General features: G+C 61.0%; 1 protein-coding gene across 38 annotated transcripts in view; it reads right to left on the bottom strand.

The window, feature by feature from the left end:
* RAP1GAP (RAP1 GTPase activating protein) overlaps positions 1-27,291 on the bottom strand; it is a 62,646-nt gene that overhangs the window by 9,792 nt on the left and 25,563 nt on the right. For 22 of the 38 annotated variants that reach the window (XR_011649736.1, XR_011649732.1, XR_011649733.1 and 19 more), the window contains 15 exons: positions 18,492-18,585; positions 12,040-12,075; positions 11,020-11,067; positions 10,183-10,221; positions 9,572-9,757; positions 6,225-6,328; positions 5,926-6,004; positions 5,441-5,494; positions 4,228-4,311; positions 3,915-4,015; positions 3,677-3,806; positions 2,647-2,802; positions 2,074-2,145; positions 1,377-1,463; positions 1,018-1,152 (listed from right to left, as the gene is read on the bottom strand). Coding sequence is in view for 33 of the 38 variants with exons in the window: in XM_071217673.1 (XP_071073774.1) it covers positions 1,018-1,152; positions 1,377-1,463; positions 2,074-2,145; positions 2,647-2,802; positions 3,677-3,806; positions 3,915-4,015; positions 4,228-4,311; positions 5,441-5,494; positions 5,926-6,004; positions 6,225-6,328; positions 9,572-9,757; positions 10,183-10,221; positions 11,020-11,067; positions 12,040-12,075; positions 18,492-18,585 (1,405 nt within the window). In the remaining 5 variants the exon portion in view is untranslated. Of the gene's footprint in view, positions 1-1,017; positions 1,153-1,376; positions 1,464-2,073; positions 2,146-2,646; positions 2,803-3,676; positions 3,807-3,914; positions 4,016-4,227; positions 4,312-5,440; positions 5,495-5,925; positions 6,005-6,224; positions 6,329-9,571; positions 9,758-10,182; positions 10,484-11,019; positions 11,068-12,039; positions 12,076-14,508; positions 14,599-18,491; positions 18,586-23,244; positions 23,359-24,548; positions 24,615-27,291 lie in introns of those variants that run through there. The other 16 variants (XR_011649735.1, XM_071217677.1, XM_071217681.1 and 13 more) reach the window with 5 other exon arrangements.

Raw genomic sequence — 27,291 nt, 5'->3', positions numbered from 1 at the left:
GCCCCGCACTTGGCGTTTGTTCTCTCATCTACTCTATCCACCGACCCCGTGACGGGGGGGACCATTATCATGTCATTTACCCAGATGTCAGGTCCCAGGCTCTTAACCGCTGCCTCCGAGAAATTTTTGACCTAATGCAGGTTCGCCATCTGGCACCGGACAGATGTGGGACCATGGAGCCCTCCCTCAAAGAAGACACCCCCGCCCAAGCCCCGCACGGCTCCCCGTCTCCAGCGGGCAGAGGCAGGGCCCGTGCAAGCCTCTTTCTCAGAACACGGTCTAGTCACCTCAATCCCAGGGCGGGCTGGTCAGCTGGGCCAAGCCCGTAGGCACACGGGCAGCTTCGTGGCCCCAACTGGGTGAGGCCTACAGCTGCGTGGAAGAGATGGTGGCCAAGAGGCCACCTGCAGCCCGGGTGTGGCCAGGTCCACTTGGGAAGTGGCTGAGTTGCTGAGGCAGGCAGGGCAGAGTTTTGCGTTTTGCTTTTTAACATACAGTGGATTAGTCTGACTGCTCGAGAAATAGTAACAACGGTTCTAGAAGGTTAAGTTGCTATTACCCCCACTCAACAGATGAAGAAACTGAGACTCAGAGGTTGGCCAGGCTGGGAAGCGGCAGAGCGGGGATCTGAAGCCAGGGAGCCGGTGCTGGAGCCTCCTCCTCTCTTCTCCACCCGCTGACCTGGCAGCCACCACCCTTGGCACCAGCTGCACCCCCCGCCACCCGCCACCCGCCACCCAGAGGGCTCCAACTTGCCGCAGAGCTCCCTGCAGGATCCGCCCCCGCGACTAGGCACCGCCCCCGAACCATTAACCCCGCCCCAAGCCGGAGCCCCGCCTCCGACGCCGCGGCCCGCTCGCCCCCTACCGCGCACATCGCACCCGAGCCGGCGCGCACCCCGAGGCCGAGTCACGGCCTCACCCTCTCCGCCCCCAGACGCGAACCCGCCTCCCTTGGCACCCCCACGCCTGCGCCCGCCCCGGCCCGAGCCGCCCGGCTACACGGCGCGCCCTTCACCTTGAAAGACTCGAAGAAGCCGCCGCCGCCGCCGTTCTCCAGCTTGTCCTCGTCGCCGCCCAGGCCCATCATGGACTGGCTGTGCACGTGCAGCTCCTCGTAGAGCGTCTCCAGCAGGGCGGCCCGGGTCCGCTCCTGGGGGCCAGGGGGGGCCGTCAGCCCCGGGGCCCGCGGCCTGAGCAGCGCCGCGTGGGCTTCCCGCAGGGATGGCAGCTCGAGCAGCCCCCGCAGGCCTCCCCCCACTCATCCCCCGGCCCGGGCCCACTCCTCACACGTGCCTAGAAAGGCCCCCTGGTTTCCCCCTAGCTGAAATCCTGGGTTGGAAAGGGGGGGCGTCAGCAGGGGAGCCGCAGCCTCACCTCCAGCTTGGCAAACTTCTCTGCCTTGTAGCAGGCGTATTCCGCATTGATCAGCTTTGTCAGCAAAAATTCCTGGAACTCGGGGCCCTGGGAGGCCCCATGGTGGGGGAAGGAGCCGGGGTGTCAGGTCAGAAACAAGGGACTGAAGCTTCTTAGCCACCCCCTGCTGGGGCCAGGGTGGGGGATCGCCCCCCTTCACCCCTTCAGGATGTCTCCTGGGGTCCAGCTTCCCAGGCCAGGCACCCAGGAGGGCCCTTCGTGCCCGCCCACCCCCTCAGGGGAACAGACCCTCCCAAAGGCAAGGGGCTGGGCGGGGGTCTCCTGCTGCCTCAGTCTGGGGTAGCGGGCATGCTGTGCAGGGGGCTGGGTCTAGGCCCCCAGGGCGGCTTCTGAGGTGGGGAGATGTGTGCCCCCCTCCCCAGACAACTTGGAGAGAAGACTGTGATGAGGAAAGGCCACAGAGCCTGCTATGAAAAAGGTGGAACGATGTACTTACTGGTCCTGTGACTTTGTTAAAAAAAAAAGAAACCCCAGAGTTTCCCAAAAGGGAAGAGAGAAGCCAGCTGCCCCGTTAGGCTGGGGAGCCCAGCTGCCTGGGCAGGGCGGGGTGCAGGCCCTCGGGTGGTGGGATGCGTGGCCCCTCTGCCTGCCCGGCCGGCCGTGCTCTGCCTGGGTCTGGGAGGGGGGCTGTCCTCACCTTCCTGAACACAGCGGGGTCCGGGAGGGGGGGTCCAAAGAAGGGCACGTCGTCCCTCGCGGTGACAGAGACCTGGAAGGGAGGGCAGCCATCCCTGTGTAGGGTCTGGGGCCTGCTCTTTCTGGCCCCCCTGTCCCATGCCAGCCAAAGACCCCTAAATCACCTCCCTATCCCGCCCCGTGGTGTACCCTGGGCCTTCCCCTCGAGGGGTTCAGTGACTGCCCCTTGAGTGAATGAACCCCAGGATTTCAGCTCCTCGAACCTTTGCACTGAACTTCGTGGAGGGGGCTCAGGAGTCATGGGTGGGGTGGTGCAGGCATGGAGGGCTGAAGGAGGAAGAGGAAGGCAGAGGAAGGTAACTGACCCCTTCCAGGGGGTGAACTTTGGGGGAGCAGAGAGGGCGTGATGGGAATCCTCCACCCCCCAAGTAGGACGGGAGTTCATATTCTGCAGACAAATCCCCTGTTCACAGTTGGGGAAACTGAGGCTCCGAGAGTGAGGGCAGAGCTGTGGCTGGGACTGCTGCGAGGCCCTGAGCCTGGCCTGACCCTGGGGGGCTCCAGGGCCACCCACCTTGTAGAGGGGGCCGTCGGGGCCCCTGCCCTCGGCCTGCACCACCACATAGGCGTGCAGGAAGTTGGACGCGATCATGTCGGGCACGAAGGGCGTGTTCTCGTCCTGGAAGACCACGGCCACAATGTCGTTGCCGATGTGCCGCTTCCGCTGCAACTGAGCACAGGGCCACAGGCCTGTCACACCCTGCCCAGAGGAGGGGTCCACGGGGCGGGGGGGGAGGACTTGGGTCAGGCAGAGGTTTGCCTAAGGGTCTGCTTCCCCAAAACTATGGTGAAAAACTTGTCTTAAATGATTCTAGTTTTCCTGGAATCCCGTGACAGGAGAAGAAACCCAGGCCAAGCGGGAAGGGACTTGCCCGAGCTCCTACAGTGACCTGAGGGGCTCGAACCCAGGACTCCTGGTCCCCAAGCCCAGCCCCTCAGCCAGTCTCCTAAGTACCCCAAACGTAATAAGGAAGAATGACTCCCATTTTCCTCACATGGCCCTTTACTACCCTGAGGGGGGTGGGGGTGGGCAGCCCTGCTGGAAGCCTAGGCTAAGGGGGCCAGGTCCTGAGATCAGCTCCTGGGTGAGTTCAGCTCCTGGGCTGCCTGCACTTCTTCACCTCCAGGCCTTCGCGTGAGCTGTTCTCTCCACGTGGAACACCGCCCCCCCCCCACTCCTCCGCAGCCTAAAAGTCACCTTATCTTGGGAGCTTTTCCAGATTCCCACCTCCACCAAGTACAAGTGCCCCCACGAGACCCCACAGTGCCCTTCCCGCCTGTAAAACCACCAGCTCCCACCAGCTGAGCTCTGGTTGGGGACCAGCTCTGTTTAAAGCTACTTATGTGTGTCCCGCGACACGCACCTGTGAGGTCAGTGCCATTATTATCGCCATTTCACAGCATCCCAGGAGCCTGTCTCCACCCCCTGCAGCTAGCCCGAGACCCGCTAATGGGCCCTGGGTCCTTTCCATCTCCAGCCCAGAGCCCAGCAATGAGCCTGGATGATGGCGCCGGAAGGGCAGGTGGGTGGGTGGACAGGCTACCTGCTGGGCGTCTCCTTCTGTGTAGGGCAGCTTGGTGGACACGTGAAACATGATCTCCTTGTTGCGGAAGTTGCAGTACACAGACTCGGTCCCCGTCTGCCCGTGCGTCACGTCCAGGCCTCCTCGGAACCTGCCCCCAGGCCCCCCAGGCCACGGCTCAGTCTCCGGCTCCGGCCAGGCGTCCGTGGAGCCAAGGACGGAGCAGGGCATGAGGGTGCTCGTCCCACCATGAACTCACCCCTTGAAGTCCTGCAGTTTGACCTTCTGACCAAGAAATTCGAGGAACTCCACGAAAGCTGGGCTTTCCTCGTTGGTGCTGAAGAGCTCTTCCTCGGAAGTCTGGGGACCACACAAAGGGGCCAAGGTCATCGGGCCGGAGCGCCCGAGCAGCCCTGCCCCCGTCCCCATCTGCACCCAGAGAAGGAGGCCCCCTGGCAGCCCTGGGCTCCTGGGACCCTGAATCCCTTGCAGTGCTCTCCCCTGGCAGAGGTCTGAGGTCCCAGATGCAAGGCGAGGTGGGGTGGGGAGCAGGGGCGAGGAGGGGAGCACACCTGCCCGAGCTTCTGATAAATGACTCCAAACTTGAAGTTATTGCTGATAACATGCTCGTCAAAGGTGACGATGAGCCGGGACGCCTGGGGGGAGACGACGAGGGGGGAGAGGACACTGCTTTTCTGTGTTGCCATTTCTTAAGCTCTTACTCGTGCCAAGCACTGTGCCAGGCCCTCCACGTGCCTCACCTCGTCTGATCCTCAGAACACGCCCGTGAGGCAAACGCTCCTGCTGTGTCCATTTTACACAGGAAGAAACTGTGGTCAGAAAGCTTAACTAACTAGCCTCAGGTCTCCAGCTTGCAAGTGGCAGAGCTGAGACTTGAACCCAGCTCTGTAGGATTCTGAAGCTTAAGCTCATTCCTCCTGCGTTTTGCCCACAGGCCCCGCTCCTGCCCTGACTGAGCCGGCCTCCACTTCACTCTGATGCCCAGCTCATTCCTCGGCCTCTCTGTAAACCCATTTCATCCTTCGAGAACAGGCCAAGCCCCAGCACCTGGCTGTGGGGCCTTGAGCAGTTCCGCTCCTCCCTTGGGCCTGCTTCCTCTTCTGAAACCACGAGGCAGGACCTGATTTCCAAGGACTCTTCCTTCAGGGGACCTTCCTGGACCAACCCTCTCCCTCCACTCCCAGGAATCACCGCTCTGCTTTAGAATTCGTCAGAGCACGCGAGGGTTTGCATGTCTTCAGAACCTGCCTCTTCCAGGAAGTCCTCCTGACTCACCACAGACAGAAGCCTCTGCCCCATGACCTATGCTGTCACAGCACCTCAAACCTAGCACTCAGCACCAGAGGTCGAAGTGCAGCTGCTGTCCAGGAGGAGCGTTTATGAGGGTGCCTGTATTATCAGATGCCCTCTGGGGTCAGGGGGCAAGGCCCTCCCCAGGGGAGTCCTGAAGGCCCCGTGGCGCAGAGGTGGCAACTGGGAGGATTCCCAGCAGCCCTGCCAGTTGACCTGGCACCACAACCACCAGGCAGGTAAGCCTAGGTTCAAATGCAGGCCCTCCATAGCTGCTGTGCATCCTGGGATAAGGCACAGAACCTTTCTGGGCCTCTGGTTCCTCTTCTGCAAACGGTGGGCACGGCAGGGTTATCGTGAGGAAGGAACGAGAGAATTCGGGAAAACCACCCTGCCATCATGGGAGCTCATTAAATGCTCAGTCCCCCCGCTGCCCACCTGCCGTCAGCCCGCAGGGCCCAGCCCTAGCCCTACCTTGGGGTAGAGCACAGGGTAGAACCGATCCACGTTTACATCCTCGCACACGAGCTGCGGGAGGAGGTGAGGGAGTGGTCTGAGGCTGGAGCAGGGGGGATCGGGGGACTCCTGGCCCCTGGTGGCCCAGGTCTTAGAAGGACAGCCGCAGAAAGGAAGCGGGGAGCCGTGCTGGGACAAAAGCAGGACTGCGGGGCCCACTGTTGCTCAGAATGGGGTGCAGAGAGCTGAGGATGCCCTAAGGAGCGCCCAAGGCAGGCAGACAGGGCGCGGAGCCCAGAACCCGCGGCGGCCGGCAGATAGAATGGGCAGCCGTGAGGGGCGGGACAGCAAAGGCAGGGTGCTGCACGCAGGACGAGGACTTCAGCCAGGGATGGGGGGTGCGAAGGAAGGCAAAGCTGTGACCCAGCCGCGTGCCCGCCTGGAGTGCCTGAAGAGCCTCAGCACGTGGGCCCCCCAGGAGAAGTTCGGGGCAGAGGCCTCACCTTGGCCATCTGGACCACGTTGGGGAACTCGGTGAGGCAGGAGATGGGGATGACGTCATGGTATGTCCGGCACTTGGTCCTGGGAGGAAGGAGCGGCATGGTGGGGGGCCAGGCAGTGGGAAGGGAGATGAGGGGTCAGGGGGTCTCTCCAACAATATAAGACCAGGGCAGCAGACCATGGGGGGGACCAGGCCTGTGGAACTTAGGCAAGTCCCTGCCCTCTCTAGGTAGACCGAGATGGACTCTCAGAGGCTAAGACCGCGGCCCTCCCTGCCGTCTTGGGGTCTCGCCGCCCTCACCTGAGCAGCAGCCGCAGATGCTCTTGGTCCCCGATGACATCATATTTGAGTGAGAAGACAAGGTGGCCTAGGGCGGCGTCCAGTGAGTAGTAATTAAAATGCTCCTGTGGGGCAAGGTGGGGTCAAGGGGCGAGAGTGAGGCTGAACCTGGGGCTTCTGGTAAACCCCGTCAGAGGAGCCAACCCACTCCCAATGGGAATCCGTCAAGTCGCAGGCATCACAGGGAAGAGCACAGCTCCACATCAGAGAGACCTGCATTCAACGCCAGCCTTGCCACTTGCCACCTGGGCAGACTGAAAAGGTTGCTTTGCTTTTCTGTGCCTCAGTTTCCTGGACGATCAAATGGTGGCCGGGTCAGATGCCTGGCCAGAGCCGGTGTTGAGTGGGTGGGTGTAGTAACCCTGGCTCTCAGGGTTGCCATCCAAGTCAGGGACCACATTTACACCTGCACACCTGTCCTCCCGGCCCCGCCCTTCTCAGGGCTGGGCACCCAGGAGGTAGTCGATAAAGATAGGATGACTGCCGAACCGGTAGGTCCGTGGCCCCTGAAGCCAGGGCCCGTGAGAAACAGGAAGTGAAACATCTTGTAAACACACAGGGCGGCTGACCGGGCAGGTTCCCACCCTCCTGCCTGAATAGGGAAGAGGCCGCAGGGTTGGAGAAAAAAACTCCCCATCGGGCACAGTTGGGAGGCTAGAGCAGGAATGGCACCCCCAGAGAGAAGCCCAGGGCTGGCACCTCTAGGTGGGGAAGCCCCAAAGCCCTGGGCCGTGAGTGCCGGGGACACCACCCCAGCCTGGCCCTGGGCTCCCCCTGCCAAGCCCCAGCCCTGAGAGTGGAGCTGGCTCTCGAGCCACGCCCGCCCCAGGAATCATCCCGGGAGTCCTGTTTAAACATGAAGCCCTGTGCTCAGAGGGCAGGAGGAGAAAGGCGGGCAAAGGCGATAGGCGCAATCCCCAGTTCAGGGACATTTGAGTGGACATGGCGCAGGAAGTCCCCCCAGCCCTGCCTGGGCTCGGGGTGGTGGGAACCCCCGGATGCATGGCCCATCCACGGAGCAGGTGCATGGCAAGGAGGGCTGCACCTAAGACCTTCCCCACCAATGACGGGAGGGGGTTTGTCCCAAACCTGCCCTGCTGGCCCAGGGGACCCCAAGGCACACAGTGGAGGGTGGGCTCGGGGTCCCAGGAAGTCAACGCACAGTCAGTGTGACCTCCTCCCGCTGTCAGAACAGCGCCGTGCTCCAGCACCTGGCTGCTTCCTCATGCATTCCTCCTGGGGTCGGGAAATGGCCCTGTCTCCCGTCTAGCCCCTGGGTGTGCAGGAGCCCCTGGGATCCCCTCTCCTCATTGCACCGCTTCCAGGGAGTCCTCCCTGATCACCCAAGCCAATGCAATCAAGCATCTACCACGTGCTAGGTGCTGGGGGGCCCAGACCAGGCCCTGCCCTGAAAATGGGTGCGTCTGAACCCCCAACCTGTCCGTTTCAAGTCCTTCTGTGCCAAGGCCCACCTCCTCCATCCTCTCATTAGGCAATCCTTCAGCTAACTTTTCTGAGTGCCAGCTATGCACTAGGCATACATCTCTGGATCCCACCCTCACCCAGACCCAGCTGAAAGCCTCTGGAGAGTGAGTGCCTGGGATGCAGGGCTCTCTCTCCACCCACAGGAAATGGGTTCCCATTCCCTGCTCTTGGTTGTCCCAGGCAGTGGCTCCTGAACCTGGACCTGCTGGTTTAGTCACAGTCAAACTGGACCCCCCATCAGCACCAAGGCTCTGAGGGTCAAGCCAATGCCTTGGGCCCAGAGTGAGGTCACCCAGCTTCTGAAGCCTGCAAGGAGGTGCCCCGCCCCCACCCCTCACACAGCACATTTAATGGAAGGTCAGCCGGCAGACCTGGGTCCAATTCCTAGCTCAGTAACTGTGACCTTGGTCCAGTCACTGCACCTCTCTGAGCCTCAGTTCCCTCATCTATATATATATTTTTTAAAGATTTATTTATTTCTCTCCCCTCCCCCCGCCCCAGTTGTCTGTTCTCTGTGTCTATTTGCTGTGTGTTTTTTGTCTGCTTCTGTTGTTGTCAGCAGCACAGGAATTTGTATCTCTTTTTTGTTGCGTCATCTTGTTGTGTCAGCTCTCCGTGTGTGCGGCACCATTCCTGGGCAGGCTGAACTTTGTTTCACGCTGGGCGGCTCTCCTTACGGGGTGCATTCCTTGCGCGTGGGGCTCCCCTACGTGGGGGACACCCCTGCGTGACAGGGCACTCCTTGCGCGCATCAGCACCGCGCATGGGCCAGCTCCACCCGGGTCAAGGAGGCCGGGGGTTTGAACCGCGGACCTCCCATGTGGTAGACGGACGCCCTAACCACTGGGCCAAGTCTGTTTCCCAGTTTCCTCATCTATAAATGCAGGATAACAACCTTGATCAGGATAATTATGCAGACTTAATGATAACGTTTACTGAGTCTTTACTGTGTGTCAAGCATGGTTCTATATACTTTACATGAACTTTTGTTATCTTCATTTTCTAAAGATTAGGAAACAGGCTCAGGGAGGTTAGTAACTTGCCCAAGTTCACACTATCAAGAGCCAAGATTGCATCAAGTCATGAGAGTCGAGCCCAAGCTACACTTCACGCTGTCTGTGGATGGACCTAGAGACAGTGCCTGCAAGGAGCTGGCACCCCAGGTCCTAGCATGTGCCCTGCCTCTACCACTCTGTGCCATAACCTGGCCCAGTCACTTTCGCCTGGATACCTGGAGATGACACCCTGATGACTTGTTACCAGGCAGGGGCCTGCCCTGGGGCTGGTGGCGGCTGGGGGAGGGTAGGGGTTGTAAATCCAGGTCAAACCACAGCTTCGCTGTGTCTCTCCATCCCTCATCCCTGCTGCCCAAGGGCAGGGCCTGGGTCTCTTGTTTGGAGCTATATACCTGGTGCATAGAACAAGGCCGGGCACATAGCTGGTGCTCATTATTTGCTAACGTTAATTGGACACTTACTTTTTGTCGGACTGTTCTAAACACCTTACAGGCCTCCTAGGGCCTCAGAGCAACCTCCTGAAGTGAGCACCGTTACCATCTCTACTTTCACAGGTGAAACTATGGCACAGAGAGGTTAAGGGACTTTCCAATGTCCCAGATAAGAAGTGACAGAGCCAGGATGCCAACCCTGGCAGAGTCCCTGCTGTTAACTGCCATGCCACAATATTGCCTTTTGCAATAAATGTTGAGTGAATGAACGAATGGCTCCACCATGCATGCTCCCTGAGACTCAAGACTCCTCCAGAGCTGGGCTGTGACCCACCCTGTCCCCAGCCCAGCCCCCCAACACCAGCCAACCACCCACCTTGCCGAGAAAATGCTTCCTGTAGATGCGAGCCGTGGGGTTGCACTCGAGCTTCACCTTGGTTGTGGGCGACTGCAGCGACTCTGTCTCTGGGTTGCTGGTGATTTCGTGGTTGGTGCCTTCAATCCAGTAGCCCCCAAACTGGGGTAGCAGGATGAGGGGGAAGGGCCCCTCTCGTCCCAGGACCTGAAGGGAGACCTGGCTGAGAGCCACCCCACGCCGCACACCACTCTGGGCCCCAGGTCCCTCCCACACACACCTGGAGCCACTTCTGCCATGGCTAAGTGGTGCTAGGGGATGACAGAGCCTCTGAGGGCCCAGGGCTTGCACCCACCCCTTCCAGGGCACCTGCTCCTGCCCTTTTCCTCCCACGGCAGGCACAGACCTGGCAGCACCCCACCCCACGTCCCACCCTGCAAGGGCAGAACTGGGCGCATGGCCTTAGCCGAGGAGGGCTGAGCTGGGCTCTGAAATCTTCCGCCTGTAACCTGAGTCCCCGCCCCCACAGCAAGGCCTGTGGACAAGCTCCTGAGCGGGAGGAGGACCCCAGGGCCCAGACTCCCTGCACGAGGGCTCAGGGAGAGGGTGGGCTCGGGGGTCCAGCCCGTTACCTCGTGGACGCTCGGGTAGGGGATGTAGTCCTCCTCCGTCTGCAAAACACAAGCAGGACAGGCCCAGCTGGGGCGGGGGCTGCCCTGTGGGTCTCCCGTCTCTGGAGTGACTCCATCCGTACACTGCGCCCCTGGGCTGAGGGCATGTCTTCGTCTTCCCATCTTACTGATGGGGCAGCAGCACCCTTGGGTGACCCCACAGGGCAGGGGCTGAGGCAGGCTTAGGGCCCTGAGTTCCGGCATCTTCTAGGTCTCTTTCTTCTTCCTTCTGCACTGCCTTCTGGAGGTGGGGCCCGAGAAGCTGCATTTTCAACGAGCCCCAGGTGATGCTGATGCTGCTGGACTGGGGACCCCTCTCTGTTTATGCCCTCGAACCTTCCTTCAACCTTGACCTCTGCAGCCCTGGGCCCATGCCCCAAGTCCAGCCACCAGCCCTCCAGGGTTCCTGGGGGAACACAGGCCTATCTGGAGGGGCTGTGCAGCTTCCTCCCGGAACATGCCGAGTCAACAAGAGCCTCCCCTGTCTCTTCAGTCCCCAGAGCCCTCACAGGGAGCTAGGGGACAGCCAGCCCTCCCCCCCCCCCCCCCCCGGCGGCAGCTACGTGGAGTTCAAAGGCCTCCTAGGTCCTGGGTGCAAGTCTCTGCAATTGCTGATCCTAAGTGGTCCAAGGACAGACATTTGCAGGCTGCCTTTGAGGGGAGGGGGTCAACTTTGTGGGGGAGGCCTGGAGAGGCAGGGTGAGTTCACAGGGAAGACAGGGTGGAGAGGAGTAGACAGGAGAGGGGCTCCCAGCTGGCCCCCGCCCCCGGCACCCAGGAGCCCAGGCTCGGACCTACTTTGAGGGGTGGTGGGAAGGAGCATCGCTGTTCATCCATCCGGCTTCCCTGCAACGAGAAGGCGAGACGCCCCGTCACACCCCTCCCGTGCCCGCCTCCAGGGCGGCCCCCCTCGGAGGGCTCAGGCCCCTTCCTGTGTGAAAGGGGAAAGGCGTCGGAAAGGCGCTGGGGACGCGGGGTGACCCCCGGGCGGGGAGGCTGCAGGGCCGCTCGCTCCCCAGGCCTCCCCGTGGGCCTGCCTGTCCTGCGGGTGACCTGGGCCGGTCCAGGCAGCGGCGGCAGGGAGGAGGCCGGGGGCTCTGTGCGGGAATGCACGTGCCGCTGGCAGTGGGGGCAGGGGCATGCCTGCGTGTGAGGAGAGAGGAGATTGCATCTGCACAGATAAGTGTTGTGGGGGGAGAGATAAATAGGAGATGGAAAGGCTGAGAGGCAAAGACACGGGAAGCTCAGGAGAGCAGCAGGGTGCTCCGAGGGCTCCTGGAGCTCCGAGGGCTGCTTCAGGTCACCCCGGCTCCCACCCGTGCCACCCGCCTCCCGACACACGTGCCCAGGAGGGTGGGCAGGGGTCAGGCAGACGCGGCTGCGGCACTGCTTCTGCTGACAGGGTCTGGCACCTGACCCTCCTCCCACTCTCCCTGGGATCCCACAGGTGGGGCCTTTTTTTGGGGGGGGTAGGGCAGGCAGGTGACCAAGTTCAAGAGATGACACTCCCACCTTCCTGGGCCATTGGGCCATGATATGTGTATGGGGGGGGACTGCCCCCATCCTGCTGGGGACTACACAGGGGTGGGGGCTCAGCAGGCACCAGCTAGGCCTGGGTACCCGGGCCGGACAGGGAGCTGGACCCTGCCAGGCAGATCCTCCACCCTGTCCCCAGGCAGAGGACTCTGGACACCAGGCTGCCACCATCTCTTGGCCGGTCCTCAGAAAGGGGCAGGGCTGGAGATGCTGCACGGGCTCCCTGTCCCAGCCGGGTCGCCCACCTCTGTGGCCCCCCTGAGGCTACAGGGCCAGCCTCACCTGCATCTTTTCAATCATCTCAAACAGATCGGTGTTCTGCAACAGAGAGGGGGAGAGCGAGGTCAGGCCTGGGGACCCCGCTGACCCTGCTCAGCCCCTCCAGAGTCTCTACCCATCCCAGCCCTCCTCCCCCACCCCCGCCTCTGACCAACCACATGGCATCTGTCTGGGGTGGCGGGGGGCATCGTGTGAGAGGCTCCGTGCAGCTGACCCACAGTCTGACCAACGGCCACATGACAAGTCCAGAGCCCAGGACCCACCCCAGGCAGGCTTTCCCTCAAGGAGGAGGCAGCGGCCTCAGCTAAAGGGACATGTCCCCTGGGGAGAGACAAATCTCCCCCATGGCTGGGTGCACAGACCCCTCAGGAGAGCTGGGAACCCAGAGAGTGGTCTATGGCCTGGAGTCACGGAGACCTCACCCCTTTCAGGGGACCAAGAGAATCCTGTAGAATGACAGGTGGACCCCCCAGGCCGTAGACAATGCCCCCCAACCCTGCCCTCCAGCAGTGTGGGCTGGGGTTCATTTGGGAAGAGAATGCTGGGAAGGCCCAGCAGCCCAAACCCCTGTGTGGGAGCCCACACACACCTTCTCCCGCATCAGCCAGCCTCGCCCGAGGCAGGCCGGGCACACGCAGGGTTAATCCGGCGTCTGCCAGCTGCGCTTGGCAGCATCAGCGTCTCCAGCGCCAACTCCCTACGAGCCTTCCTGGAAGGCGGCATCCCTGCCGGCTGGTGGGGCTGGGGGCTGGCCCTGGGGAGCCCCCCGAGGCTCCAGAGTGCTGCCCCTCCCCCAGCTCTCCCAGGCCTGGGCTGCGGGGCTCCTGGTGCCCAGTGGGGACACTGGCAGAGCTCACGCACACGTGCTATGGGGTTGTGCATGAGGAAACACGCCTCGCACACACTCATTCTCTCTCTTGCTCTCTCACACACAGAGGCCCGCACACCAATTTCAAATACCAAGTCTCTGCCGCGTGCATACATTTGTGTACCAAGAAAGCAACACACACACATCTATGGGGTCTGTTGTACACCAATTCTTAGACTCACAGCTGTGCTACCACATAAGTACACAATAGGACACATGTACACAGGTGTGCACATTAAGACTTAAAAGCTACACTCACACACACACACACACACACACACAGGTCCATGTACCATAAGTCACATGTACAAATGCAAACACACCTGTGCAAGTCTGTACTCCAGTAAGTGCACCTGAAGCTACACCAGCACCCTAAACCCCTCACAACTGCCAAGTAAGAGACACAACAACTTGGACCCCCAGATACAGGCAGGTACATGCATGGCAATTAGACAACAGCACCCCTCCGCTCACATATACAAGCCCCTCTCCACCATCAGTCACACACCCGGGAAACGGACCCAACCCGAGAACACTAAACAAGAGTTTTTTTGTGTTTTTTTTCCTTTTTTTCAATTATCTTTTTTTTTAAGATACATAAATCACACAAAATGTTACATTAAAAAATATAAAAGCTCCCATATACCCTCATTTTGAGAAAAGGAAAAAAGCACCCAACACCGCAGGTGTGGAGAATCACTACGAATGAAGGACCCAGGCTTACAACCCACTCACACACACAGCAGCACACACTCTGCAGTCCATCCACAGCGGAGAAACACACCCTGTAAAATCCATGACAGGGGCCCACAGGGGACACCGGCCTGTGATTGCCTCTGGCCACACCCCATGCAGCTAAGGAAAGAGATGATTCCACAGGCAGGTACAGCAGAAGCCACAGGCACACACCTGTGGCCCAGGTAGGCTTCGCCTGTCAACCCAACACACGGCAACACCCACATCCGCAGCCTCGGCTGCGTCAGCCCTGCACAGTCCCAGGCAGACAGGGACCAGGGTGTGTTAAGGTCCCCCAAGGCGCCCCACTCAGGGTGACTGAGCACGGGCAGGAACAACGAAATGATAGTCAAAGTCACGTAAACAGTGACACATGGTCCTGCCACCCACAACAAGAAGTAACACCCACAGTGACAGCCTAACCTGGCAGTGGACACAGCAGACGCCCCGACACATGGCAGGCTGTGAGCGATGTGGCCCGGATGGGACACCAGCACCATGTCAAGCCCCATCGTTACACTGTAAGCCTCAGACCCCTCCAAAGGGGCACAGGGACTTAAAGTGTCCCCGGGGTGGCGCAGAGGCACACGCACACACACGTTGGGTAGCCCTGCAGCCCACAGGCACCGTGTCATCATAGGCTCTGCTCCGTGGACAGCTATAGGAAGAGCCCAGGGCGCGGGACCCCAGGGGAGGGTGTGCCCTGCAGCCGCCCTGGCCGCGTGTCAGCCCAGAGCTCACACACCCACTGCGCCGAGCCAGCCCCGCGCACCCGCCCTGGCTCGCAGAGCCTGCGGGGTTCCGAGCAAGTCGCGCGGACCCGGCCCCCGGGACCCCCCGGACCAGGCCGTCCCCGCGCCGGCCCTCACCTGCCAGCCCGCCCCAGCGGGCAGCGAGCCTCTCCGCGGACGGCCGGCGGGCGCGGGGGGCCGCGGCTGCGCCATCCCGAGCCCGGCCCGGCCCCCCGCCCCGGCAGCGCTCCACCTGGCCCGGCCGCCTCCGGCCCGCGCGCCCCCCGGCCCGGGCCCCGCCGCACCGAGCTCCGACTTCCCGGCTCCGGGCGGCAGCACTGCCTGCGCGGGGCTGGCGGGGCGGCCGGGCCGGGAGGGGGCGGGGCGCCAGGTACGGGCGGCGCGGGGCCGGGGCGGGGCTGCGGCGCCCCGAGGCGGGGACACGGGCGCCCCGCCCCCGGCGCGGCCCGCCCCCAGCCCGCGCCCGCGGGCACTGCGCCTGCGCGCTTCTGCCCGGGCGCTGGGCGCGTGGGCGCTCGGGCACGTCGGCTTCGAGGACTTTGAGGCGCACGCGTCTCCCGCTCGTCTCCTCTATCCACCCATATTCCGGGTACCCCCTCCCCTTAAGGGCGGGTTCTGTGAAGCCGGGCTGGAAGAGGAGGGGGTTACCTTGGAGACACAGCGTTTAACGCAGGGCGCTTTGCTCTCACTGAGAGCCCAGGAGGCAGGAGGATAGACCCCATTTTACAGATGAGGAAACTGGTTCTAAAAGGAGTAAATCTTGCTCAAACTCACACAGCTCGGAAAAGACAGACCCAGGAAGCCAGGCAAAGGCCTGCAGCTGCTCTTCGGAGTCTTCCCCCTCCCTCCTCCTCGCCTCCAGCAGCCCCTAATGCCCGACAGTGGCTGCTCGTTTCCTCCCTGCCCCCTGCCCAGGTTCATGCGAGGAGGCAGGTACCCCAGCCCTGGAGGATATGGCCACAGTGCCCGAGGAGGGGCTGTCAAGGCGCCAAGGTACGGAGAAAAGGGTTCCGAAGCCCAAGTCAGAACATGTGAGTCCTAGCTCTGGCCTTGCAACAGCTCGATGAGTGGCCTTGTGTGAGTCCCTACCCCCTCTCTGGGCCTCAGTTTCCCCATTTGTAAAATGTAAGACCTCTGCAGGCCCTTCCCATTGACCAATGTGTCTCTGGCCTACGGTAGTCACTGTCCAGAGGGACAGGGCCTTGCTGTCCCCTCCCCCAGGCAGATGCTGGAAAAGCAGCTACTGCTCCCTGAGCTGTGACCAAGTCAACACCAGCTGCTTTGGACCCTGCAGGGACAAGGCCGCCCAGCAGCTCAGTGGCCAAACCTCTCTCCAGCTTCCCAAAGGAGCTGCCCGCACCTCCCACCACCCTCCACCCCAGGGCTGAGGGCTTCTGGAAGGGAGTTACTATGGCTCCCTTCCTCCCAGGCCTTGCCTGGGGTCAGGTTTGGACCCAGGGAGCCGGCGGGAACTCCGGAGATGTGTGTTCCAGACACAGTGTAGCTTTGGTTTTAATAATTAACAGCAGCAAATATTGATTTATGCAGCCACTTCCAGGCCTCAGCACTTCCGGGCACCCGTCGAAATGCAGGCAGAGAAACATCCATTCCCACACTGCTCGGGGGGAGGCGAGACCTGCTGGCATTGCAGGCGATGTCTCTGTGCCAGGGGGAGTGGAGGGGTGCCTGCGTGTGCCTGCAGTGTACGTGTAAGCGTACGTGGATGTGCCCCTGAGGCTGTGGGTGTGGCTGGGTGTGCATGGACGCCTCGTCCCTGTGTGTGTGGGAGAGCCTGGGTGTGGGTATTGGTGTCTGTTCGTGTGTGTCTGTATATACACGTGTGCCTACATGAGCAGCTCTCTGAATACATGTGCAAGTGTCTGTGTGTCTTGTGTCTATGACAGTGTCTGTGTGCAGATTTCTTTTTTTTTTAATTATTTATTTTTAAAAATTACATTCAAAAAATATGAGGTCCCATTCAACCCCACCGCCCCCACCCCCCATTCCCCCCACAGCAACACTCTCTCCCATCATCGTGACACATCCATTGCACCTGTAAGTACATCTCTGAGCATCACTGCACCCCTAGTCAATGGTCCACATCATAGCCCACACTCTCCCACGTTCCATCAGGTGGGCCCTGGGGGGATCTACAATGTCCCGTAATTGTCCGTAAATGTGTGCAGATTTCTGACTCCTTGAGTAGGGTAACACCTAAAAGGGGTGGGAGGGGAGAGGAGCGAGGGCCCTGGCTAGCTCAGTGTCTGTGTGTGCAGGAGGCTTCCAGCGAGAAGGCAATGTCTGTCCAGCCCTGGGAATTGATGCTGGTCACAGCCTAGCTTCCTAAATTCTACTTTCTAAAGTACTTTTGTGGTCCTCACCCAACTGCCAGGGGCCAAGGTGGGCAGAGAAGGAAGGGCCACCCCACAGAGGGGCAGGGATTTGCCCACCGGTGGTTCCACCTACATTATAAGTGTGTACAGAGTTGGGGGTGGTAGGAAGGGAGAGAAAGATGTGTCACAGGCCTGGGGGATCCCAGACAAGTCACTCAATCTCCTTGGACCCCAATTTCCTCCTCGGTCAAAGGAAGATTATCCATAGACAGTGTCTCGATTCTGGGGTCGGGGTGGGCTTTCGGGATGGGGTGGCACAAAGGAGGGTGCTGGCCAGACTGGGCAGAGGCCAAGGGCTTGAGGGGAGGGGGCTCAGCGCCATTCAGAGAAGGCCAGCCCCAAGCTGGCTGAGAAGGCAGGACCCAGGGAGGGGGGCGGCTCCAACCCTCGTTTTCCCGATGGGAAGACTAGGCCCAGGGAGGGAAGCCACAGTCGAAGGGTACACAGCCCTTGGCGAAAACCCAGGCCTCCTGCTGGAGGCTCAAGGGGAGAAGGCCTGGGAGCCTTGCTCGTGAACCCAGCTGCTCAAGCAAGAGCCAGCCACCGCTTCTCTCCCTTCCTGCCAGGTCCCAAGGATGCACGTGGCCCGATCTTGGCCTATTGCCCAGGCATGGAGAGCAGAAGAGGGACCTCCGTGTGGGACTCTCTCGGTGGTAGTGCTCCCTTGGCATGCTCACCATTCCTTGGCCCTCTGCCCTCCAGGCTGAGAAGTGCCCAGCCTTTGCTCCAGGCCAGAGCTCCAGGGGAGGAGCTCAGCAGATCCTGTCTCTGCTATTTCCCGGCTGTATATACCTTAAGAAAACCATGTCACCTCTCTGAGCATCTGTATCCTCATCTGTAGAATGCTTATCACCCAGGGTTTGAAGAAAGGACCAACAGAGCTAATGTCTGTGGGCGTGCTTTATAAACTGTAAAGTGCACTTCAAAAGTGAGGGCTTCCTACCCACCACATTCGAGAGGCGGCAAAACCCAGCACTCAGTCCTGGCTCCACCACCTCCTACCTGCATGACTTTGGGCATGCAACTCAACCTTTCTGAGCTGCAAATTTCTCATCTGCAAACTGGGCTGCTAACAGTGACTGCTGCATAGCACTTACAATTGGAGGGTGCGATGAGATACCGCATGTAAAGCATTAAGTACCCACCTAGCACACTGTAAATGCTCAACACAAGCCAACAGTTATTCCTGTGGGGGCGGGGGGGACTCCACAGAAGGTGTTTAATTATTTAGCTCTTAACTGGACTATAGCACCTTGAGGTCAGGGACTGTGTCACATTGATTCTGGCTCCTCAGCGCCTGGCACAAAGTTTGGCACAAAGCAGGTACTGGGCAAACATTTGATTTTGATGATAACAATAGCCTCATTTATAGGGCTCTGACCCCAGGCCAGGCTGCATGGGGGCAAGGCTTTATTGGCACTTTTTCATTTAATCTTCACGAGAGCCCTGGGAAGTGGGTGCTCCCATCAGACGGTGCTGTTGGTAATGAGGAGAAGCAAAGCTAGCCGGCCAGTGCACCCACAGAGCTGCTGTGCTCAGAGCAGGCCTCGGCCTCCTCCCGCCCCAGCTAGTTCTCCAGGCCCAGGCTCAACCTTGGAGGGTGCCAGGGTCAGGACAGGCGTTCCCTGGGGGCGCTGAACTCCAGGCAACATCTACCTGAGCATTTCACCTCTGCCCAGCCCCAGGCCAGGGGCGGAGGGAGCTTACCTTAGGGCGGAGGGAAGCAGTGTGGGAGGGAGCTAAGTCCACTGGCCGCAGGTCTAGAGCCTGAGGGAAGCGCTGGCTCTGCCCATCACTCCTCCTGGAAGAGAAAAAGACCCGGAGGTCAAGATGAGCTCCCAGCCAGGAGATTTGGGGTTTTAGGGAAAAGAGTCACTTAAAAACTGGGGTGGGGGCGTATGGGGGGACATAGTTCATGGAGGAGGGGTTCCTGGGTTCCCTAGAAGGAGGGAAGGGAGGGGGCTTTCCAAGCAGGGCTGCAAATGAGCCCTCCCTCCCCAAGGAGTCAGAAGGGGTCTCTCTCCAAGCTCTCCAATGGGGCTCCCTAGTGCATACTCCAGCCAAGTGGGCGTCCACAGTCTATTCTCAAGAAGGGTAGACTGAGGCCAGGAGCAGCGAGGTTGCTGTCGAGGGCCGAGCCCCGGGCTCTGGCCTGAGCTGGGTGCCCTGGTCTCTGAGCACCCCTCCCTGAACCTTCAGGGAGACAGCAGCTCTTGGGCTGGGAGGCCACCTGGGCTGCGGCTAGCATTAACAGTAAGAATAGGGAAACGGACTTTGGCCCAGTGGTTAGGGCGTCCGTCTACCACATGGGAGGTCCGCGGTTCAAGCCCCGGGCCTCCTTGACCCGTGTGGAGCTGGCCATGTGCAGCGCTGATGCGCGCAAGGAGTGCCGTGCCACGCAAGGGTGTCCCCCGCGTGGGGGAGCCCCACACGCAAGGAGTGCGCCCCATAAGGAGAGCCGCCCAGTGGGAAAGAAAGTGCAGCCTGCCCAGGAATGGCGCCGCCCACACTTCCTGTGCCGCTGACGACAACAGAAGCGGACAAAGAAACAAGACGCAGCAAATAGACACCAAGAACAGACAACCAGGGGAGGGGGGGAATTAAATAAATAAATAAATCTTTAAAAAAAAAAAAAAAAAAACAGTAAGAATAATGACACTTCCTGGGCACCTACTATGTGCCAAGGCCTGCGCCGAGCCCCTGCTTCCAGGCCTGCGGGCAGCGGCTCTTGCCTGCCCTACGTGGGACCCAGATGCCCGCGGGGCCGCGCAGCCAGCGGCACAGCTCACACCCACGCCCCTCTCCGAGGAGAGGAAGCAGGTCTGGCGAGGGCGAAGTCAGTGCCCGCCGCCCTGGAGAGTCTGCCAAGGAGGCCACCGCTGGGGTCAGGGAGAGGAAGTGCCCAGGCCCGGGGCTGGGCGAGCGGGCCCCAGTTCTGCTCACTGCCTAGGGCCAGCCTGACGCAGCTGCACCCCTGCCCCGTCCCCGTGAAGGCGGCTGGCCCTGCAAGGGTGAGTCACTGGGGGCCACCAGATGATCCTCAGCGGCCCAAGGCAGGCCTGAGTCAGGCAGAGCTGGTACCGCCACACCCCGGGGAGAGGGAGGGCCCGCGGGGACCTGGCCTTGGGAAGGAGACCCCGAGGAAGCTCTGACTCCCCTGGGCCCAGCTACTCCGGTAGGAGAGCTGGCCCAGAGGCACCAAGCCACCTCCTGCTCGAGGCCCCAGGCACAGCCCCACGACCCGGGGCTGACGGCATCTGAAAAGGGGTTCTGCCCCGGGCAGAGCTCCATCCAGAGGGCCGGGCATGGACCGAGTGGCCTTTCAAGCCTGTGGCCCCAGTGTGGGGGAGAAATTCCCAAGTGATTACCAGCTGTGGAACCTTGAGTCAATGTCACAGTCCTCAGCCTTTGGTTCCCCAAAAATTCCATCCTAGAGCCTGGGCGGCTAGTGGGCACTCACTCAACAAACAGCCGCGTCATTCACTCACTGCGCGGCGGGGACCGCCGCTTTGGTACGGCCCTGGCTGCGCAGTGGAGGCGGCTGGACAGGACGGAGCTGGAGGGGTGGTGCTCCCCGGCCTGCCCTCTCCCCTCTCCCAGGCAGAGCAGCCAGGCAGCAGCTCCCAACACCCTCCCCTTCCAGAACCCTCCAGTTTCCACGTGCCTGGCTGCCCATCTCACTCAGGGCTGCTCATGGGGGCACAGGACTAGAGAGGCCCCTGGAGATAAGAGCTGGAGGCCGGAGCTCCCAGGCTTCTGGGACCCTGCCCTGAGCCCTGCCTTCAGCCATCCGGTTCCTGCTTGGCCAGAGTCCTGCCCCTCGCAGGCAGTGCCCAGCCTCCTCCCCGCAGGCAACTCCGCCTAAAAAGCCCTTGCTGAGGCCCTAAAGGGCAGGGGAGGAGAGGGGCTCAGGGTGGGGGCAGAGGACGGAATCAGAGGCTCCGGGCCCATCTGCCCCGTTCACTGCCAGCCCCGAAGGGGTGGAAGGAGAGTAAGGCAGCCACGGCTCACCCTGGGCCCTGGGCTACTGTCTTTAATCCTCACAGTGAGTGCTCAGAAACCACCCATTTGACAGATGAGGAAACTGAGGCTCAGGAAGGTGTGGTGGCTTGCAGAAGGTCACGCACAGGTAGTGAGGCAGGGCAGGTATTTGTACCCGGGTTTGTCAACTCCAGAGCCCAAGATCTTAACTTCACAACAAGGAAGGCCAAGAAAATAGACCCAGCCACAGAGAGCTGCCTGGCCCTCCACTCAAGGATACAGCCCGGCTCGAAGGGGAGTTAGCACATCATAGCCACAGCAGCCACTGGGCCACTGCTGACGCGGCACTTGCTATGTCCAGGCTCTGCTCTCACTGCTTTCCTGGTATCGACTCATTTAGACATCATTTTTCGGATGAGAGAGCTAAACACAGAGAGGTTAAGCCACTTGTCCAAGGTCACACAGACAGAAAATGAAAGAGTGAGGATTTGAAAAACCCCAACCATCTGGGTCTGGATGCTGTGCCCTTAGTGCTCCCGCTTTTGAAGAAGTGACTCATCTTCTCCCTGCCTCCCACCCGTGTCCTCCTCTGACCGCACCCTCTCCGAGGATCTCCTCTTGCCCACCTCTCACCCATCTCCTCGCCCCTCTGCCTCTTCAGACCTCCCCCAGTGCGGTCACAGTCGTGCCCTTTCAGGTACCGGAAGCTCTGGCTCGGGGCATGCCGGGACACAGGGACCCCTTCGCGCTCTCCCCCGCCTGCGTGACCCTAGCCATGCTCTCCGCAGCGCTTTTGGCTTACACCGGCGGCGTCTCGCTCGATGGCCACAGCTATGTGAACTTGGACTTTTATCAACCTTTTCTTTTGAGATGAGGGAACTGAGGCTCAGAGAGGTTAAGTGACAAGCCCAAGGTCACAGTCGGGCCGCACTGAGCTGTGAACTCCGGCTACCTGCGCCACAGCTGCGGTCCTGCCGCCGGGCCCCTGCCCCCGCCGCCCCCCGCGGCAGCCCCTGGCCCCACCCCAGGGCTCGTCCTCAGGCCCAGCTCCAGGCCTGCCTGGACGCCTGCCCGCTGCCTCCGCTGACATGAAAAGGTGGCAGCCAGAGGGGAGTGACCTGCCCAAGGTCACACCGGGAGCGGGAGCCAACCTGGAGTCTGGGCCAGGCGCATTCCAGGGTCACCTTCACCCCTGCGGGTGCGTGGCCACCAGCCAGCTGGCCCGGCTCCCGCCCTCTCGGGGCACCCATCTCTCCCAGGGAGAAGGCTGAGGTGGGGGCTTGGGGGATGGGCCGGCAGCCCCACTCCCGGGAGCTGCGTGGGACGGGCGGGAGCCGCTGCTGACAGCTCCTGGGTTCCTTGGCAACGGTCCCTGCGCCTCCCCCTCCTGCCTTATCAAGGTAACAATCATAATCTCAGCCGTCGTGAGTGCAGCTCTTTGTACTTTTCAAAAGCCTTTATCTGCTCTCCTGGGACTCACCCCGGAACTGGAGCAGGAGATAAGGCAGTGGCTCGGGTCCCCAATTCCCAGAAGGGCAAACTGAGGCTCCGAGAGGATAAAGCACCACCTGGCGCTCACCCGGCAGGGCAGGAGTAGACCAGGGACTGGAGCGCAGGCCTCACCAGTCCAGGGTTCCACACCCGGGCAGGGGGCATCTCAGGGGTCTCCAGGGTCTGCAGAACAGTAGGGTCAGACCCAGGTACGGTGGGAGACAGGGAGACCGAGGGCAGGCGGCCAGGTGCCTGGCCAGGCTGCCTCCTCCCTGCTCACCAGCTGGAGGCTGGGTGGGTGAGTCCTGCCTTCCGCTCATCTGCAAAATGAGACATAACATGCCCGCCTGGGGGGCTGCTGCGAGGCACAGGTGAGCCCCCGGAAGTGGCTGCTGTTACTAGCTGGCACCTCTCCTGGAGACCCTGGCCCCAAGCTGTCCTGTGGGTAGGACCGTCGCTTCGGCCCTCCAGAGAGAGCCGCCAGAATGGCGGTCCCGGGTGTGTGTGGCCCCTCCCCGGCCTTACCTCCACACCCCACCGGGTCCCGGCCCACCCCAGCCCCCTGCCTTGGCCGCTGAGCCTGTGCCCCCTGCCGCTCCCGTCCTTTCTGCCTGCCAAGCTACTCCTGCTTTAGAACGCTGCTTACACAGGTGAGACCCTGGGGGCAAGGGCAGGTGACATACGACCCCCAGGGCAGGACGACTATGACCGGGAGCAGGTGAGCTGGGCAGGGGACGGGCCCTGGAGGAACGCAGCCCAGGCGCTCCCACCCACTCCCCACACATCTGGATGGGTTGGTGGGGAGGGCAGAGGAGGGGCGCAGGGAACCACGGAAAGCAGGGAAGAGAAGGATCCGTGCAGGGCTAGCCCGGGACCAGGAGCCTGAGGGGATCCGGCCAGCCCAGCGCCCATCGCCAGAGGTCGGGTTGGGGGACAGATCCGGGTCCCCCTCCCCCAGGCCTCCAGGAGGTCAGGGGATTCCACCAACCTGGCGATTCACGTCGGGTAGGGGGTAGGGGTCCGCATTAAGGAGGAGCTTTGGAGGCTTCTCTGGGGACCTCCAGCCCCTGAGGGGGCTGAGGGAGGCGGCCAGGCCTGGCCCTCCTAGACTGGGGATCAGGGACTCTAATTCCCTGAAACCAGAGCCCAGTGGCCACCCCGGAACTGCCCCCTCCCTGGGGGGCCACAGAAGCCCATTGTCTGGGAGCCCAAGCCCTCGGCACTACCCTCCCCTTGCTGGCCCCTGTCCCTGCCAAGGCGCCAGGACGGTGGCCAGGGCCAGCGCGGCGAGCAGGTTTCCAGGGCTGGGTCCTGCCTCCCCGGGCCCGCCAGAGGCCCAGGCAGACGGGCCACGGTGAGCGCCTGCTCCTGGCTCTCCTCTCCCCAGGGCCCTTTGGCCACTGCCAGGGCTTGAGAGGGAGCACACGGGCAGGGGAACAACTGTTGAGCCAAGCTCTGTGACGTCACTTAATCCTTACAATAACAACCCACCCCGGGCGAGAGCGGCCGTTATCGCCCCATTTCAGAAAAAAGGAAGCCAAGGCTCGAGAGGGTACAGCTGGGCCAGGTCGCCCAGCCAGGGGGTGGTCAAGCTGGCGGGGGCCCCAGCAGGGGAAGGCTCGGGCTCCAGGCTGGGCAGCGGTGGCCGAGCAGGAAGGTGGCACACGGGGTCCCCGCCTCCGCTCCGCGCTGGCTGGGTGCCGAGACACCCGGATCCCGGAGCTGGGCCAGGCAGTGGCCTCCTGAGCAAACAACAAGCTGGCAGCCCCGAGAGGAGGTCACAAGACCGGCCCCCACCCAGGGTGCAGCACCGGGGACGGCCCCCCGGCTGCCAGCTGCCTGCCCGGGGGACCCTCGCCCTATGGTGGCCTAGCCCCAGTCCTCCCCACCTCCCTGCGGACGTCCAGGGGGACTGACTCCCGCCCTGTGGGAGCCGGGGTGGGGGAATGACACTGAGATGGCCTAGCCAGGGCCTCTTCCTGCTCAGGTAGAAACATCTGCTTACCCCACCAGGCACTTCATAGTTTACAAACCGCCTTCATTTTACGGGGAGAAACTGGAGCCTGGGCAGAGGTGTGACTGGCCCACGGTTCCACCCACGAGGCACGATCCCAGCTGCCCTCCTCGTCCCAGGGGCATAGAACACGCCGGGCCTGGCACGTGTGCCCCACCCTCTGGGCCCACAGAGCCCACGCCCAACGACCTTCCCAGCACGCACGTGCCCCTCGTCTGGGGCCCAGTGCCCCCGCACGGCCCCACAGTGTACGTCTGTCTTGCCCCTGCCCCCCTCACCTATTGTCCTTGCCGGCTGCTGCAGCCCAGGGGCCCTCCCCTGAACGCCACGCATTCCTCTGCTCACTGCCCCGCCGTTCACCCACTCGCCTGGGTGCCCTTCATTCCTGCGCTGAGTCATTTATTCAGGACACATGGTCTGGCGCCTGCTCGGGGCCAGACAATGGCGCTGGGGGTTGGCATCAGAGCCAGGCCGCCCTCTCCCCCCAAACAAAGCTTCAGTGACACTGCCCGACTGTTCTCTAACTCTTCCAGGGGCTCCTCTGGCCTCCCCGCCCAGACACACTGAGGCCTTGTCTCATCCCTCCTGCCCCTCTGCACCAGGCCTCGCCCCCCAGGGGCCCAGGCCACAAGCGGAAGTCCCTGCCCCTGTGACTCCCTGGTGGGTAGCCACCCAGACCAAGGCAAAAGCCCCATGGAGAGAGTTAAGGTTGAATGCTGGTTCTGCCACTTGACAGCTGTGTGATTTGGGGCAGGTTACTTAACCTCTCTGAGCCAGTTTCCTCATCTGTATAATGGAGATAACAGCCAGCCTCCGAGGATTTTGTGAGGATTAGCTGAGTTCATACATGTAAAGGGCTTGAGGAACATTAACCAGGATCATTCCTGCTGTCTCCCCTTGGCCTGCCTTCCTCTGTGGGTTCCTGAGGCTGGAACCAGAGGTGAGAAGGTAGAGTTCAACACGGTGTAACACACAGAGCTGTCCGCCAGAAGAACAGCCCAGCTGTGGCAGGTGCTGAGCTCCCCGCCGAGCCGAGAAGGGCAGGACATGGGGGTGGGTGGGTTCTGAGGTGTGGGAAATAGGGGCCGCAGGGAGGCTGGACCAGCCGACTTCCCAGGTACAGCCACTTGGAGGCTTCTGCGACTCTCGACGCTGCTAGGAACCTGTGGCCGAGGGCAGAGGCCGCGGGTGAACTCCACTGCTTTGAGAAAACAGTCCTCGCAGGCCTGCTGGGGCGCTGAGACAGCCGCCGCTTCTCTTCTGTTTGGCCAATCCTACCAAGATTAAAATGCGCATACTCTTTGGCATTATCCTCCGGAGGTATACAAATGCGCAAAGCTATACGGCAGGGTTTGCAACAGCTAAAAACAGGAAGCCAGCCTTCGTACCCTAGTACTGCATGAGGCAGAACTGCTTTTAAAAGTATATATAATGCACAGAGCAAAACCCTGGAAAGTTATATGCCAATATGTTAAAAGTAGTCATTTCTGAGAAGGGGATTTGGGGGTTACTTTTTCTCTTTTGCATAATTTATAAATATATGTAAATACTGATTTCCATAAAATAATCTAATAAGTATGAAAAAAAAAAAGTCCAAACAAAACCTGGAAGCCACCCCAAAGTCCATTAAAAGGAGGCTGGCTAGATACAAAGTGCTTGCAAACCATGGAATATTACACAGTGAGGACAAAGGCGCTCTCTGGTCCTGATGGGAGGTATGTTTGAAGCACATTGTTAAGTGAAAAAAGCAAGTTGCCCAACAAAAATTTCATTTGTACAAAATAAAATTTACGTATAAAAGTTCACATGGGTTATCTCCGGGAAGCAGGACCACTGGAAACTTCTACCTTCTATGGCAGATATTTCTGCTTATGTTTGGATATTTACAATGAACATTTGTTATTTTTGTGATCACGAAAAAAGTTAAAGATTTAAAGACATATAAGATATTTAAAAACTGAGCATCTACGATGAACCAGCATTCTCTGCCGTTTTAGAGGGATTATCCACCCCTTATTCCCGGGGGGGAGAGCTGACACTGAGGGGGCTCGACACCGTGGCCGGGGGCTCCCAGCCAGGAGGGGACGGAGCTATCTCTAGAGCAAGCTCTCACTGTCTGCAAAGCCCACCCTCTTTCCCCTACCTTATTAGGTCTTAGGCAACCTGCTCTGAGGCTCAGGGAAGAGTGAAGGCAGGACAGAAGCCACCCAGGCCGCTAGGCCCAGGGCTGTGCCTTGGGACCACACCAGGTCACGTCCTGGCAGTCGGGCCAGCTGGGGTCAGCCTGTGCAGGGACAGGCCTCTCCACCTCGTTTGCAAATGCAAAGGCAGGCTCTGCTCCCTGTCCGGTTCCGTGCCCTGAGCTGCCCCTGCTGGCAGGTGCCCAGGCCACCCCTGGCGCTACCCCCCCAGGCCACAGAGCGACTAGACAGGTGGGCACGCGCTAGCCCAGGCTCTTTCCTGGGCTCTAAATAATGTCCCGTGTTGATCAACCTGTTTCGGGAAGAATTTGGCATTGAAGGTCACATGTCAGCATCTCAGTGAGAGCCTGGGGAGGCGACCAGCACCCCTGCCTGTGCCCGAATTGGGCTGGGTCAGTGAGGGAGAACACAGACCTGCCGTCGGGCGGACCCGAGTTCAAATTCTGACCGGGCCAAGCACTAGCTGCTCACCTCTGTGAGCCTCAGTTTCCTCAGCTGTACAGTGGTGTTGACAGCTCCTGCCTGCAGGGTTGCTAGGAGAATTCAGGGAGATAATGCCTGCGATAGCACTTCCTAGGCTAGAAGCCGCCTTCCGGGGACGGGGGAGGGCTGATCTCAGAGGGTGTGCACCTGGCACCGTGGAGGGAGCGAGGTCGAGCCTGGCCGGGAGGCGCTGGGCAGACAGCCCCTGCCCCTGGGCCCCGCCCCAGGAGACCAGCAGGCCACGGGGGGCCGTCCGGCACTTCCGCTGGGGGCCGGGATAGGATTTTCCGCAGCTCTGTCTGGGGGATGCAAGTGGGCGTGGGTGACTCTGTGGGAG

The sequence above is a fragment of the Dasypus novemcinctus genome, chromosome 9 (genome assembly GCF_030445035.2).
Source record: "Dasypus novemcinctus isolate mDasNov1 chromosome 9, mDasNov1.1.hap2, whole genome shotgun sequence".
Classification (NCBI taxonomy): domain Eukaryota; kingdom Metazoa; phylum Chordata; class Mammalia; order Cingulata; family Dasypodidae; genus Dasypus; species Dasypus novemcinctus.
The sequence above is the reverse complement of the archived record's forward strand: the minus strand, read 5'-3'. Positions and strand labels throughout refer to the sequence as shown.